This window comes from Rhinoraja longicauda, chromosome 30 (assembly GCF_053455715.1).
Source record: "Rhinoraja longicauda isolate Sanriku21f chromosome 30, sRhiLon1.1, whole genome shotgun sequence".
Lineage (NCBI taxonomy): Eukaryota > Metazoa > Chordata > Chondrichthyes > Rajiformes > Arhynchobatidae > Rhinoraja > Rhinoraja longicauda.
Genome location: NC_135982.1, coordinates 8,048,404 through 8,065,147, shown reverse-complemented (window position 1 = coordinate 8,065,147; position 16,744 = coordinate 8,048,404). Strand labels below are relative to the sequence as shown.

The following is a 16,744-nucleotide window of genomic DNA, read 5'->3' as shown; positions in this document are numbered from 1 at the left end:
CCCCTCACTGATCCGGCTGACAGCACTGTGCAGCGTTCCATGACTTGGTCAAGTCATGTGCTGTTTACAGCGGAGAAACCAGCCCTGGAGGAACGGGCTACAGCTGTTTAAATAAGTGTTGGAGTAACCCAGCGGGTCAGGCAGCATCTCTGGAGAACATGGATAAGCAATGTTTTGGGTCGGGACTCTTTTTTGTGTCAACATACAGCAGCTAAAACTAGGTTTCGAGATCAAAGTAAAACTCAAGTCAGTGGGACTTGCCACTTCTGACTGCTGCTTCCACCTGCCATCACAAGGCGAGCGAGTGGCAGTGTGAGGCACTCCCCCTGGTCAAACAAACCATTCTTACTCATTATCCAGGGAAGGATGCGTGATGGGAAATATCCAGGTTGCATTTGATGTAAAGCTGGAACAAGCAAGTCTTTCATTGAAGGACCCCAAGTACTGGAGTAACCCAGCAGGCAGGATCTCTGGAGAACATGGACAGGTAGGTATTGAGTTTCACTGTCTGTATAACTCGTTTTCACCTACCCCACAGCCAATAATAGACCATTGTGGTCTCCACATTTCCTTGATCATCGTTACTTTTTGCATAGCTTTCATTAATTTGTCCTATGTGCCATATGTCTCGTTTCCCTTGCCCCTGACTCTTAGTCTGAAGAAGGGTCTCGACCCGAAACATCACCTATTCCTTTTCTCCAGAAATTCTGCCTGACTCGCTGAGTTACTCCAGCTTTTTGTGTCTATCTGTGGATAAATGACGTTTCGGTCGGGACCCTTCTACAGACTTTCATTGTTTCAGTTCAAATCCAGAGCATATATGACAAATAAACACTTGACTCTACTCGGATAGGGTACTAGAAAGTCAGCCCATTGAAAATTCCTGGTAATAACAGGATTTTATTAAGGGGAAAACAAAATTGTTCTGGCCCCTCTTGTGCAGTGAAGAGCCAGAGGCCCATTTGCCACTGAGGCCGGTGGGAAGAAGCCATGTCAAGGAAGCTCAATGGCAGCTGGAGGCGGACAAGGCAAGCAGGGAATTAGGCCACCCTCGAGATAGTTCACCCGGGGCATCCTGGAAAGGTCTGATCACACCTGAAGAATGCACACCTACATTTGTTCTCAGTGCCGTCCATTTCCAGCATCAGCTTGTCGATCTTCTCCTGCTCACAAACATTTAGATTCTGTGTGGAGATGCAAAAAAAGTATGAGACAATAGGCAATATCCCTTTTAGTTTAGTTTCGAGGTACAGCATGGAAACAGGCCATTCGGCCCACCGAGTCCACGCAGACCATTGATTACCGTTCACACTAGTTCTATGTTATCCTACTGGGGATAGTTTTACAGAAACCAATTAACTACACACCCATCCGATTTGAGGCTGATCTTTTCAAAAAAATACTTCTAATTTAAAAAATGTAATAAGCAGTGCATTCACATACAATTCACTGTATTAAGGGCGGCACAGTGGCACAACTAGTAGAGCTGCCGCCTCACAGCGCCTAAAACCCGGGCTCGATCCCGATCTCTGTGTGGAGTTTGCACATTCTTTCGGTGACCGCGTGGGTTTGTAGGTTAAATGGCCCTCTGTAAATTGCCCCTCGTGTGCACGGAGTGGATGCGAAAGTGGGATAACATAGAACTAGTGTGAACAGGAGATTGATGATCAGCGTGGACAGTGTGCCGAAGGGCCTGTTTCCATACTGTCATCTTTCACTCAATCCCAGTTTACACACTGACAACTTTCATAATTAAATTAATAAAAAGGCTGAGTTTGCTATGGGTTTGAAATGTCGAAAAGTGAAATGGATTACAGCTACCAGGAGGGAAGGGGGCAGTGGCACGATGACTTGCAACAATCGTACAGTTCCTCAGGAAATGCACTCATTTATTTTTCAGATTCAATTTCCAAAACATGGATGGCTAGCTTTTAATGCACATCCCTAAGTCTGATTGAGGATTGAATATTGGTTAGAATACCTTTTCATGTCTCTACCAGAATGATGCTTGCATTAGGAGGTATTAGACAATAGACAATAGGTACAGGAGTAGGCCATTCGGCCCTTCGAGCCAGCACCGCCATTCAATGTGATCATGGCTGATCATTCTCAATCAGTACCCCATTCCTGCCTTCACCCATACCCCCTGACTCCGCTATCCTTAAGAGCTCTATCTAGCTCTCTCTTGAATGCATTCAGAGAATTGGCCTCCACTGCCTTTTGAGGCAGAGAATTCCACAGATTCACAACTCTCTGACTGAAAAAGTTTTTCCTCATCTCCGTTCTAAATGGCCTACCCCTTATTCTTAAACTGTGGCCCCTGGTTCTGGACTCCCCCAACATTGGGAACATGTTTCCTGCCTTTAACGTGTCCAACCCCTTAATAATCTTATATGTTTCGATAAGATCCCCTCTATTAGCTATAGGGAGTAGTTGGACAAACTTGGATTGTTCACTTTGAAATGCTGGATATTATGGAGAAACCTGAGAGAAGTATATAAAATTATGAGAGGCAGAGAGCAGACAGTCAGAACTGCAAAGATTAAAGAAGATGTGCCAGGCAAGTTTTTTTTTAAACACAGCGTGGTGTATGCTTGGTACCTGCTGCTTGGGCTGGTGGTGGAGACAGACACAATAGTGGCATTTAAGAGGCTTTTGGATAGACACATGGATATGCAGGGAATGGAGGGAGCTGGAATTTGTGCAGGTAGATAAGATAGGGCTTTATAATGTAATTTGGGGGCACTTAAGGCACATTGAATAATCCAGTAGTATTATTGCTACAGTGGTGAAGGTAGTGGAAATGAACAATGGGTGTGACCAGACTAGGGTTGCCAACTGTCCCGTATTTTGGTCTCAATTGGTTTGTCCCGCCCAGGGACCGCCCTTGTCCCGTATTGGGCCCGAGGGGGGGCGCTGAAGGCCCGGACGCTGTAGGCCCGGAGTGCCGCCTAATGGAGGTTGCACAGCAACCCGCCTGCTGGCCCGGGCGGCCGCCATTGAGATAGTTGGCACCCCAGGACCAGACACTAATACAAGTGCCAGGATTCAAGGGTCTGGGCTATTTTTTTAAATGTATTCATTTATTTTTATTGTTCTTTTCAGAATAGTAACACGTTCAAGGACTGCCTATATTGGCAGTTTACAAACAAACAGTTATCTAATTAAAATATCGCCATCTTTATCAATAATATATTCGACCTCCCGCCGGAACCAGCGTTCAAGGAAGGCCTCCAAAATCCCTGTGGACACCACGTGTCCCCTCCCCAGGGACACGCGAGCACGGACGTAGACCCGGAAGAGGGACAGGCAGCCGACTCTGGTATGACCATCGACTACCCGCTGCCTGGACCCGCAATTGGGCAATTTGGCCAGGCCCAGGAGCAAACCAACAGGGAGACCACCCCCCCCCTCCCTCCCTCCCCCCGTGTACCAGGTGACCAAACATCAGGAGCGTGGGGCTAAAGTGCAGCCAAAACTTGAGGAGCAGCCCCTTCAGATAGTCGAACAAGTGCTGCAACCTCTCACATTCCATATACACATGGAACACGGTCTCTTCCTCGCTGCAGAAGTGACAGGTTGGCTGGCGAGTCCGTGAACAGACTCAAATATCTGTTACACGTCACAGCTCTGTGCAACACTCTCCACCCCAGGTCCCCGATATAAAGGAAGGGGGGGGGGGGGTCTGGGTTATTGGGAGTGGTAGAGCAGGCAAAGACTTTATTGCTTGGAGAGCAGGATGCTGAGAGGTGTACAAATATTCCATGGAGAATAGATTGGGTGAATGCACAGTCTTTCTCCCCAGGATAGGGAATCAATAACCACGGGGCTTAGGGTTAAGAGAGGGGAAAAATTAATAGGAACCTGAGAGGCAACTTTTTCCACACAGATGATGGTGGTAGATAGTATGGCGTGCCAGAGGAAGCAGTTGTGATAGGTACAATAACATTTAAAGGACACTTGGACAGGTACTTAAATAGGAAAGGTCTAGAGGGACACAAATAAATGGACTTGATTGGGCATCTTGATCGGTTTGGGCGGGTTGGGTCAAAGGGCCTGGTTCCGTGCTCTATGACTACGACTCCCTTTCATTTTCCTTTCTCTCCAGGGCAGCCCTTTGCAGTTACAAAACTCCTGCCCTCTTCCCATGGAGCTTAGCACAAGAATGAAGCTGATGCAATTTTTTCAGATAGTCACCATTCTTTATTCCACAAGTTGTGCCAAAATGATGTAAAAATATGTACCATTTTGTTTCAGGTAAATTTTACCTAATTTTAAAAGTTGGGTGCTAGGACAAAATTCACCAGTTGTTTATTGCACCATTTCTAGATATTCCTTCTGTTTAAAAAAACTGTGCTTGTAATGATGGAAAGCAGAGGATGGGTGTTGGCCTCAAATCTTTCAATGTTCCCTTTGGCTGAGACAGTTTTTTGCCAGGATCTGATTCACACAGAGAAAAATGCATTGCGGGTCACACAAGATGTGCTTGAGTTCAGCACTCATGTCTAAAGCTAGAAGTACTGAGAAGAACCATGCCCACAAGCAGATCAGCTGCTTCCAAGGGTTTTCTTAGAGGGCAATGCTTGATGAAACATTTGTTTGGACAGGAGTGGAAGGGAAGTCACCACAAAACATTTCCTTTGAATGCTACGGGCAACATGGTGGCCCTGCAGTAGAGTTGCTGCCTTACAGCGCCAGAGATTCGGGTTCGATCCTGACTACTGGTGATGTCTGTATGGATTTTGCACGCGACCAATATGGGTTTTCTCCAGGAGCTCCGGTTTCCTCCCACACACCAAAGACGCACAAGTTTGTATTGGCTTGGTAAAATTGTGAATTGTCCCTAGTGCATGTAGGATAGTGTTAATGTGTGGGGATGGCTGGTTATCGTGGACTCGGTGGGCTGAAGGGCCTGTTTCCCCGCTGTATCTCTAAACAGAAACATTACACGAATAGAATTCCACAATAAAAGACCAGTCTTACCCAAGATCTAGATCTATCAAGTCACTGCTCATTGCAGTTCACAACAACTGCCATCAGCATTCATGTGGATCTCATCTTTGTCTCACATATTTATCTGGTACGTACCAGCAAAGAATAGAAAAGCAAAAAAATCGCCACTCATGCAAATATTTGTTATTGTATCCGGATTTTTCCCCCCAGTCAGGCAATAAATTAGAATCGGAGGAACACGCATTCCAGATGAATTAATGCACACTGCAGACTTCCCACAAATGAAGAACTAGCTCAAGCATACCAAGTAGTTATAATATTAATTAACCAGGCACAAAAGCAAAATGGAAAGAATTCTGGGGGAAGAAAAGAATCACATTTATTAACCTGAATGCAGCAGCAGAATCACTACAATTCTGGTGATCCCACACAATTACATGGTTCTTAATTAAACACCACCAAATTGATTTTTCCAAATGAAAGTAATTTGGTTTTAAAATGGAAATAACAGCAGTACACAAGCATAAGTCTCCGCACATGTCTATTAATGTCAGCAGACAAGAGGTTGGAGAATTACAGATAATAACCATTAGGGATACAAGTTCATTAAAATTAAACCATAACATGGACACGTAAACACTCTTCTGCCATTTCAACCAAATAATTACTGACCTGGGGAATTAAAAGCAAATTGCCACTGCAATAAAGTTTGGATGCAAACTAAGATTGTGATAAATCCAGCGGTTGATCGATTGCTATTGTTCCAACACTGATTGAAAGCAGAATGAGTAAAGCAATTTGTTTGAAGCAAATGAGTGAGAAATAAATTTTTCTACTTCACTCTTTTCTGCTTCCCCATCGTCATGCACACTAGTATCAATTTTACAGGAAGTTCACATTGTCTGAAATGGTGAAATAAAGAACTGCAGAAGCTGGTTTATACCAAAGATAGATACAAAGTGCTGGAGTAACTCAGGTCAGCAGCATCTCTGAAGAAAAAGGCCAGGTGACGTATCGCGTCTGAAGAAGGATCCCAACCCGAAACATCACCTGTCCTTTTTCTCCAGAGATGCTGTGTGACCTGCTCAGTTACTCCAGCACTTTGCATCTGTCTCTTGTCTGAAATGGTTATCATTCAAGGAAAACTTTCAGAAAAAAAAGTTAAGTTTTGACGTGCATATTTCCAGCCTCTGAAGGACTTGATCCTGACATCTCCTGACTCAAAAAAACAAACTCCGGGAAGAACTCAGTGGGTCAGGCAGCATCTACGGAGGGAAATGGGCTGACAACCCTTTGGGGTCAGAGGCCTTCTACAGACTCCAATTATTGCCCATCCTGTTCCCTCCTCAGATGCTGCCTGACCCACTGAGTTCCTCCAGCAGTTTATTTTTTATTTACAAGGTTCCAGCATCTGCTTTCTCTCATTTCTCTGCCTTCCTATTCAACAAGGAAACCACCAAACAGAGCCACAGCCACATGGTGGACAATACACAGCATTAGACTAGACTCCCTTAAATAATAATCTTAACTTTTCTAACTGAGCTGCTTTGACTAGACTAGAAAATAAAACAAATTTCAATTACTACTTCTAGGTGTGTAGCATCCATGGCATGTTTGGAATTCAAGCATTTGGTGTAATTAGCTCGGCATGGTCACTTCTGGAGACAGATTATCACTCCCATCTCGAGGGCCCGAGGCACCAAGTCAAAAGTCTAGTTTCCTGCAACATGCGCTGTAGGAACTTCTGCCTTGAACCGATCTGCTGGCAGATGCATTTGCCCAGATGGACATGATCTTGCAGGAGATCGAGCAATTAAGCCAATTCTGCTCTACAGCAATGGGCACTGATCTGGAGACCATTTTACAACATAATTCCAAACACACCCCCCTGCCTATTTTGGACACCAACGTATTCAACAGAGCACATCAAGGGTAACATACACCTACCTTCTTCAAAAGCGCAGGTGCAATTATTGAATTGATGTTATCAACAGCTTTTGTAACACCTGGAACAAACAAGCAAATTAATAATTGTTCAAGCCCACACACATGCTTTACAGGCAGTAGTGGACCATCTGCTAGAATTGTTACTGGACAGGTGTCAAATTTTAATTTGGCTTGATGTTATCGGTGGAAGAAGTGGGGGAAAAGCGGGTCAGGAAAGATGAATCGACAGATGCCTGCTTCAAGTGTTAGTTTGCAAACTGCATGCTCAGTAATTAAACCATCACAGGTGCACTAGTTACCTGACTACACAAAGCTGGTCCAAGGAATTCATTAATATACTTAACAGGTCTCGACACACCTGGCAGAAGAAGTGAAAATTAAGCTCAATTGAACAGAAAACATTGTAAAATAAATCGGTCCATAAAACCAAAATACACAGCAAGAGTCAAAAGTTTAAAAACCGACAATTCAAGATTCACTCTTGTACATTGCAAGTTGAAAAAGTAGGCGTAACTCTAAATGTATCCCTTTATTTTGCAAATAAATACAAAACTTCTCAACATCTTACTATTTGTAGATTAATTGGTCTCTAAATTGTCTCTTGAGTGCAGGGAGTGGATGCAAAAATGGGATAACAGAATTAGTGTGAACGGATGATCGATGGTTGGTGTGGACTTGTATCCATGGCGTAACTTTCAATCAAAAAACATTACGCTTAATAACTGAACCTTCAGCCATGAACCTCTTCTAAAGCCTTGCACTGCTCTCTGCAGACGATTACATTGCAGCCAACTAAATCCAACAGAAGACACAAAGTGCTGGAGCAACTCAGCGGGCCAGGCAGCACCTCTGGAGAAAAAGGATGGGTGACGTTTCGGGTCGGGACCAACACAAAGTACTGGAGTAACTCAGCAGAAATCCAATGGAAACACACCGTACGATATGGGTTGCAATACTTCCGGTGGGACTGATGGTGCCTTGTCTACATTCCTGCTGCCAGACAGAACCACACTCTCTAGTATGTAGGAAAATAATTGCAGATGCTGGTACAAATCGAAGGTATCACAAAATGCTGGAGTAACTCAGCAAGTCAGGAAGCATCTAGGTGAGAAGGAATGGGTGACGTTTTGGGTCGAGACCCTTCGTTAGACTGATGTGAAATCACATCAGTCTGAAGAAGGGTCTCGACCCGAAACGTCACCCATTCCTTCTCTCCTAGATGCTACCTGGCCTGCTGAGTTACTCCAGCATTTTGTGATACCATACTCTCTGGTATAGCTACTGCATTGAAAAGTGTTGGCAAGAAGATGGTGTGCTTGATGGATTCTGATAACAGTTTTACTTTAAAATTGTGATAAATTAAAGTGTGTAACAGCACTTAAAGGGTGGCGTAATGTCGTAGCTGATAGAGTTGCTGCCTCACAGCGCCAGAGACCCGGTTCAATCCTGACCCTGTCTGTTTGTGGGGGAGTTTGCACCTACTCCCTGCAACCGCATGGGTTTCTTCTGAATGCTCTGGTTTACTCACCACACCCCAAAGATGTGTAGGTTGGAGGTTAACTGCCCTCTGTAAGTTGCCCCTGGTGTGTCAGGAGTGGATGTGAAAGTGGAATAACATAGAACTGATGTGAACGGGTGATCGACGGTGGGTGTGGACTCGATGGACTGAAGTGCATGTTCCCAGCTGAATCACTCAGAGCAGTCAGATTCTAGAGAAAGAATGTGACAAATGCTCCAGTTGAAGCAAACGTCAATGCTAGGGTGTCTCCTGGCTTCTGATCCCGCGGCCCATCAACCTGTTTGAAGTACAGGGAGCTGTTGTATCGCAGAAGCCCCCTGTTACCAAACTAGTGCCTCCAATTGAGCAGCAACCTAAACATTTGGCAGATCCCTGGTTGGAATATTAGCATTCTGTCAACAGCAGAGAGAGACGTGCCAGTGCTATAAAGAGAATCTAACATTGCAAGCACACAGCTCACTAATGATAAATTGGCTGCCATCAGCACCCAACACGACTGCCAGCAGGCATTTGCTTTAAAAAGACTCGTGTGTGTGCAAAAAAATAAATCACAAAGCAGCACCGTGTTACGCACTGTGTAATATTGCCCTTAATGCATGTAATTTGGAACAACATTCTGCACGTAGAGCACAAGTGATAAATTATTGCTGATCTTCTGCGTTAAGGCTGCAAGCAGAAGCTGCCAACTGTAAATGGCACTGTCAAAGTACGCCAATTAAATAGACAGCTTTGCGAAGAGCAAATCCCAAGCAGGGCTCATCCTGTGCACATTACGAGCTGCCATTTTGTGGCATTTCTCACATCCCCGGTAGTTGTGTTGTTGGCACAGCTTAACAGAAGCATCTAAGAGAATTCGAAAGGTAATCTAAGCCTCTTTTTGACTGAAACTAATCCAATGGTCCTCCATCTCTGGACTAAAAAAGCTAAGAATTTCTGTACATCGGTTTTAACCTCCACTGGAACAGGAAACTCTATACACCTTTTGGCTGAAACTTTGGCTGAAAACCATCCTTCATTTCTGGACTCAAAAGCGAACAAATTTCTATTAATCCGTTTTAACCTTTAATGGAATTGGGAGCCTTATGCAACTTTTTGACTGTAACCAATCCAATCATCCTTCATCTCTGGAACCGGAAGCTAAGAATTTGTATCCATCTATTTTAACCTCCAGTAGAACCAGGAGCCTGATGCACTTTGCTGTTATCAGGGGAAAAAAATTATAGTTTACAGGATATTTTATTTGGACACCTGCAATTTGCAGAATACGCTGATAGCTTTACTACATCCATGTGTCAATTTCCCCAACCTACCAGACTCAAAATGGTTGGGAGCAAAAGAGAACAGAGCCCTCTATCTAATCAGTATTCACGTTTTAGCTATGAGGTAAAGATTGGATCATCTAGGGTTATTTTCTGTGGAACAGATGCAGTAGAAGGGAAAATTAATCAAGGAGCTAAATGTGTACGTTCTGGGGTCTAGTAGACCAATTTCTACAATAACAAAAAAGCAGGAACATGGATCTAATGGTCTGGGTAGAGGTTTGGAGGGAATTTAGAAGGAACTTTTTTTACTCGGATTAAGTTGGAGACCTGGAACTGCTTGTCAGACACAGAAAATGGCAATTTAAAAAATTAAATCCTTGGGTAGACTGTGAAACGTTGTAATCTACAAGGACTAAAATTCCAAAGTTGGGATGCAGGAGTAGGTTGGAAAAGGTATTTTGGGTGTGTGGGCACCAGGGACTGAAACACCCGTCTCTATGCTGTAAACTTCTACGATTTTATGACAGAGGAAAGAATTAAAAATTCAGATGCAATATGTATGTGTCACACAGTTGCTGCCTTACAGGGAATGCAGCGCCTGAGACTCAGGTTCGATCCTGACTACGGGCGCCGTCTGTACGGAGTTTGTACGTTCTCCCCGTGACCTGTGTGGGTTTTCTCCGAGATCTTCGGTTTCCTCCCACACTCCAAAGACGTACAGGTATGTAGGTTAATTGACTGGGTAAAATGTTTTTTTTTAATTGTCCCTAGTGTGTGTAGGGTAGTGTTAATGTGCAGGGATCGCTGGGCGGCACGGACTCAGTGGGCCGAAGGGCCTGTTTCCGCGCTGTATCTCTAAATCTAAAAAAAAAAAATCTTAATAAAAAATAAATAAATAAAATACAAAATTGATCAACCGTTTGAAGAAAGGTCCACAAAATAGAACTGTGACTTCAATTTAGAAAGTGAAGCCAATACACTTGCCTTTGCCCAAGTATCGCGTCTTGTCCCCATCTCTAAGTTCTAATGCTTCATAAATGCCGGTGGAGGCACCGCTGGGAACAGCTGCTCTGAACATTCCTGTAAATCAAATATTTAAAAATAGTGTTAAAACTGAGAAATATAATGGGGCACAAAAAACTAAAATGGGCATTTTAAAACTTGACAAATTTTATTCAATTTCTAGTTTGAATGTTGTGAGCGGCACGGTAGGCAATGGTGGTGCAGCGGTAGAGTTGCTGCCTTACAGCGCTGGAGACCCGGGTTCGATCCCGACTACGGTTGCTGCCTGTAAGGAGTTTGTACGTTCTCCCCATGGGTTTTCCCCGAGATCTTCAGTTTCCTCCCACACTCCAAGACGTACAGGTATGTAGGTTAATTGGCTTGGTGTGTGTGTAAATTGTCCCTAGTGTGTGTAGGATAGTGTTAATGTGCAGGGATCGCTGGTCGGCACGGACTCGGTCGGCCAAATGGGCCTGTTTCCGCGCTGTAATCTCTAAACTAAACTTAACTTGAATGATTATTTCCCAACAAAATAAGTTTAGTTTAGTGTTGAAACAGCCCTTCTGGCCCACCGAGTCCGCGCCGACCAGCGATCCCTGCACATTAACACTACCCTACACACACTAGGGACAATTTTACATTTACCCCAAGTAAATTAACCTACCGACCTGTACGTCTTTGGAGCGTGGGAGGAAACTGGAGATCTCAGAAAAAACCCACGTAGGTCACATGGAGAACGTACAAACTACATACAGACAGCATCCGTAAACAGGATTGAACCTGGGTCACTGGCGCTGTAAGGCAGAAGCTCTACCGTTACACCACCATGCCGCCCTGAAGTTATGGAACCATGAAGTTATGAAATTTCAATACAATTCATTGCCAGCAAAGCATTTTGCGGGCATCCTGGACTTAAGATGCTAAATCAACACCAGTATTCCAGTCCAAAGAATGGTCCTGACCCGAAATGACACCTAACCATGTTCTCCAGAGATGCCGCCTGACCTGCTGAGGTATTTTGGCACTTTTATCACCCGTATTTCCTTGAGAAGGTTCTTCAAGTACTTGAAAGGCTACAATATTGGGAACATAGAACAGTACAGCAGAGTAACAGGTCCTTTGGCCCCACAATGCCAGAGTCCAACATGATGCCAAGATAAACTAACCTCCTCTGCCTGCATGTGATCCATATCGCTCCATTCACTGCATATCCATGTGCCTATCCAAAAGCCTCTTAAATGCCACTATCGTATCTGCCTCCACCTCCATCCCTGGCACAGAGTTCCAGGCACTCATTACCCTCTGTGATAAAAAACCTTGCTCTGCATATCTCCCTTAAACTTTGCCCCTCACACCTTAAAGGTATGACCTTTAGTGTTTGATATTACCACCCTGAGAAAAAGGGCTCTCGCTGCCTTCTGTACCTGTGCCTGTTATAATTTTAGATACCTATCAGGTGTCCCCACAGCCTCCTACGTGCCTGAGAAAACAATCCAAGTTCATCCAGCCTCTCCTTATGGCTAATACCCTCTAATCCAAACAGCATGCTGAAAAACCCTTTCTGCATTCACTGCAAAGCCTCAACATAATGGAACAAATCAGAAATGCATCTAGTACTCCAAATGCAGCCTAACCAAAATCCTATATAACTGGAACATGACTTCATGCTCTTGTATTCAATGCCGCGTTCAAAGAAACGCACGTGTACCATACGCCCTCTTTACCACTCTAATCTAATGGGTTGCCATTTTCAGAGAGCTAGTTTCATTTATTATTGTCACGTGTACTGAGGTACAGTGAAAAGGTTTTTGCTGCACGCTATCCAGTCAGCAGAATGACTAGAGAGGATTACAATCAAGCTGTACAGATATGGGATAAAGGGAATAATGTTTAGTGCAAGGAAAAAGTCCAGTAAAGTCTGATTAAAGATAGTTCAAATATCTCCAATGAGGTAGATGGGAGGTCAGGATCGCTCTCTAGTTTCTGAGAGAATGGTTCAGAAAGCTACGGACTGATGTGGTCTTGGACCACAAGACTCCTTTGTACTTCAATGCTGTAGTATTTTTAATGCTGTAACGCTGAATATGTTATCTTTTACCAATGCAGGGTTTCTTCTACCAAGCTCTCATTTGCGGCTCTGGGAGTATATGCAATGTTTTGTTAAATTAGTGACATGCAAATGTTATCATTAAACTATCAAAACCACCATTAATTTTAAACTATTTAAATGCGTCAATGTTGCTTCCAAACTTACCACAAAGTAATACAACGATTTTAAGAGTTGGAGAGATTTGAAAGTTTACAATGAAAGATAACACTTTACAAAGCCAAAGCCCACGGGTCTCACAGCCCTGTAGGTCACTGCTCCTCAAGTGCACAACCTAGTGATGATACGTAATGGTCAGGGATTCTTTCCACCTCGCCCTTTCAGAACCCTACCACTCCAGATATGCACCTTGAAATAGCACGACAAACTGGTGGGAGAAAGTGGACATTACTGCAAACAGGCATAATATTCAGAAGCCGGAGATAGGCACCAAATGCTGGAGTAACTCAGCAAGACAGGCAGCATCTCTGGAGAGAAGGAATGGGTGACGTATCGGGTCGAGAACTGAAGAAGGGTCTCGACCCGATACATCTCCCATTCCTTCTCTCCAGAAATGCTGCCCGCCCCGCTGTTACTCCAGCATTTTGTGCCTATCTTCGGTTTAAACCAGCACCTGCAGTTCCTTCCTACGCTAATATTTAAAAAAACGCTCAAATATCAGAAGACATTGCATGCTTGCCTTCTCAGCAATTTGCAATTAAGGAATTGCCTCCAAGAGAATCATCGGCATGTCACTAAATACTCCATCAAACCTCTGTAGGTGTTTGGTGGGGAACACACTGACAGGTTGTATCGCAGCTTGGTCTGCAATTCCAAAGCTCAAGAGCGAAGGAGGCTACAGAAAGAGTTGGACATTGTCTGGTCCATCGTGGGTACTTCCCTCCGTACCAAGAAAGAAATCTAGAGGAAGCTCTGCCTCAAGGAGGCACCTAATATCAAAGACTCACGCTACCCTGGCAATGTTCTTATCTCACCTCTACCATTGGGAAGATGGCACAGGAGCCCAAGGATTGAAACTTTGTGGAACTTCTTCCTATCAGCCACAAGACTCTTGAGCCGGCCTGCACAACTTATGCCACAACCGCATCTCAGTACTGAACTGCTATGGAATTTGTTCTACTAAGGTTGCTCTAAGTAACTTGGCCTGGTCTGGTTTGGCAGACTTGGTCTAAGTAACTTGGTCTGGTTTACATAGAATAACAAGATGTATTGAATGTGTAGGAAGGAACTGCAGATGCTGGTTTAAACGGAAGACCGACACAAAAAGCTGGAGTAACTCAGCGGGTCAGACAGCATCTCTGGAGAGAAGGAACGGGTGACGTTTTGGGTCGAGACCCTTCTTCATACATGGTCAGGCGAAAGGGAAATGAGAGATATAGACGGTGATACAACGAAATATAGAACCAATGAATGAAAGATATGCAAAAAAGTAACAATGATAAAGGAAACAGGCCATTGTTAGCTGTGGGCTAGGTGACAACGAGTTAAGACAGTGACTTTGAAGCTCGTACCACTGGGGTCAGGTAATGATGGAGAGAGAGAGGTGATGCAAGGGTTACTTTTGATATTGGTATTGAACATTCATTTGTTATTTTGTTGCATTAATGTGGCCGTATGAATGTAAGAATTTCATTGTTCCAGTCCCAGTGCACATGACAGTAAGTCAATCTCAACTGGAAGTTTGGTTCACTATATACAATCATATTTTCTTCCTTACATAGGTTTTCCTTTACACATTTAAATAAAAATGCTATTTTTACAGCCTACCTGATTTTAAACCTACCTGATCTCCCGGTTGTTAAACCTTTTAACTCCCCCTCCCATTCCCACACTGACCTCTCTGTCCTGGGCCTCCCCCATTGTCAGAGTGAGGCCCAGCACAAATTGGAGGGACAACAACTCATATTTCTCTTGTATAAGAAAATAACTGCAGATGCTGGTACAAATCGATTTATTCACAAAATGCTGGAGTAACTCAGCAGGTCAGGCAGCATCTCGGGAGAGAAGGAATGGGTGACGTTTCGGGTCGAGACCCTTCTTCAGTCTGAAGAAGGGTCTCGACCCGAAACGTCACCCATTCACAAAATGCTGGAGTAACTCAGCAGGTCAGGCAGCATCTCGGGAGAGAAGGAATGGGTGACGTTTCGGGTCGAGACCCGAAACGTCACCCATTCCTTCTCTCCCGAGATGCTGCCTGACCTGCTGAGTTACTCCAGCATTTTGTGAATAAATCATATTTCTTTTGGGCAGCTTACACCCCATGAATATTGATTTCTCCAACTTCAAGTAACCCTTGCTTTCCCTCTCTCTCTATCTCTCTATCTCCATCACTACCCCTTCCCAGTTCTTCAACCACTCTGACTGTTCTCATTTACATTTTATCTGTTTACTTTATTGTTACCTTCTCCTTGTTAACATTGATCTATTCCCTTGGGAAATTGAGACCACATTTTCCTGGGAGATTCCTGGCCCTGGAATATGGAAGCAGTCTCCAGAGGAAGAGTCTGTGACATTTGGGGGGGGGGGGGGTCGTCAGGAATAAGAGGATGTTGGAGCGAAGAGATTGCAGACCAGCAGGGCAACATTGAGGCCTAACAGGGCCAGGTATCTCCCAGGAAAATGGGGTCTCAATTTCCCCAGGGTGGTGCAAATGGAGCGTGGCACAGGAAATGTCATCATCTTGCAAACAATGTTTGATTGTGTGACTATGAAATTAGAAAATGCAGGAAAACAATCTGGAAACGGTGACACAAGAGACTGCAGATGCTGGAATCTTGAGCAGAACACAAAGTGATGGAAGAACTCTGGTCAGGGATCTGCGGTGGGAATGACAGATGATATTTGGTATCAGAATTCTTCTTCAGACTGATGGGGAGAAAGCTGGAAAAAATAGCTTGGCAAGTGTTGGATGGAGACAGGTGAGGGGAAGGCAAAATTGTCTGTTATCACATTATGCATTATATTCATGAGTGCAAAGCAACACACGATTGAATTTTGAGGCACATACACGTGCCTTGCAAAGATGTTTTGATTTGCTGTCTGAAGTGTTCTTAAAATGCTGGTATTTACTTGGATATTCATACACAAGACACATGAACAAAACTCAGTAAACAACATTAAGGTAAGATGGTCATGAATTAGATAGGAATTTGGGGGTGGGGGAGAAGGGGGAAGGTAATTTGTAGATCCATTGGGGACAAAAGCAGGGGGGAAAAAAGCTCTAGCAGGGACCAACACATATTAGAGGGCTGAATGGCCTGCTGTGCTAAAACCAATTTAATTGTTCTATGACCCTTTCCAGAAATTGTGCTAAGTGCACACCTGGCTTGTATTATTACACCCGGGCATGATTGTGCTTTCATCTGGCAAGATTTTTACTGTATTGTATGCGAAAAGGAACAGAGTTGCTGCCTTGCAGCGCCAGAGACCCGGGTTCGATCCTGACCACGGGCGCTGCCTGAATGGAGTTTGTATGTTTTCCCTGTGACCTGCGTGGGTTTTCTCCGGGTGCTCATTTCGGTTTCTAGGCTAATTGGCTTGGTAAAATTGTAAATTGTCCCCCGTGTGTGTAGGATAATGTTAGTGTGCGGGGATCGCTGGTCGGCGTGGACTCGGTGGGTTGAAGGGCCTGCTTCCGTGCTGTACCTCTAAACTAAAGGAAAGGTAGATGTGATAATGAAGTACCACTGAACCACTGGTCATTAGAGATTACTATTAGGCAAACCATTTACCTGCCACTTGTATCTTACCGAAAGGCATAAAGTTCTCTGGGTATGACTAATCACAATTTTGTGTTTGAAATGCAGAGCTATGCGAATATCAAGGGGAACATTCCCAGACTTCAAATAAACATTTCGACAAACTTCCTCTAATACCAATTATCACCCTTTTCAAAGTGTGCAGCCAATACTTTGCTGGCTCTTTTCCAAGCTTGTTAAATGAAAGACTGGTTGA

The 16,744-nt window shown here is 44.1% G+C and overlaps 1 protein-coding gene across 1 annotated transcript in view; it reads right to left on the bottom strand.

The window, feature by feature from the left end:
• eno1a (enolase 1a, (alpha)) overlaps positions 1-16,744 on the bottom strand; it is a 52,440-nt gene that overhangs the window by 23,463 nt on the left and 12,233 nt on the right. The window contains exons 3-5 of the mRNA XM_078425016.1: positions 10,666-10,761; positions 6,901-6,959; positions 1,115-1,184 (exon numbers count right to left, since the gene is read on the bottom strand). Of these exons, the coding sequence (XP_078281142.1) occupies positions 1,115-1,184; positions 6,901-6,959; positions 10,666-10,761 (225 nt within the window). The remainder of the gene's footprint in view (positions 1-1,114; positions 1,185-6,900; positions 6,960-10,665; positions 10,762-16,744) is intronic.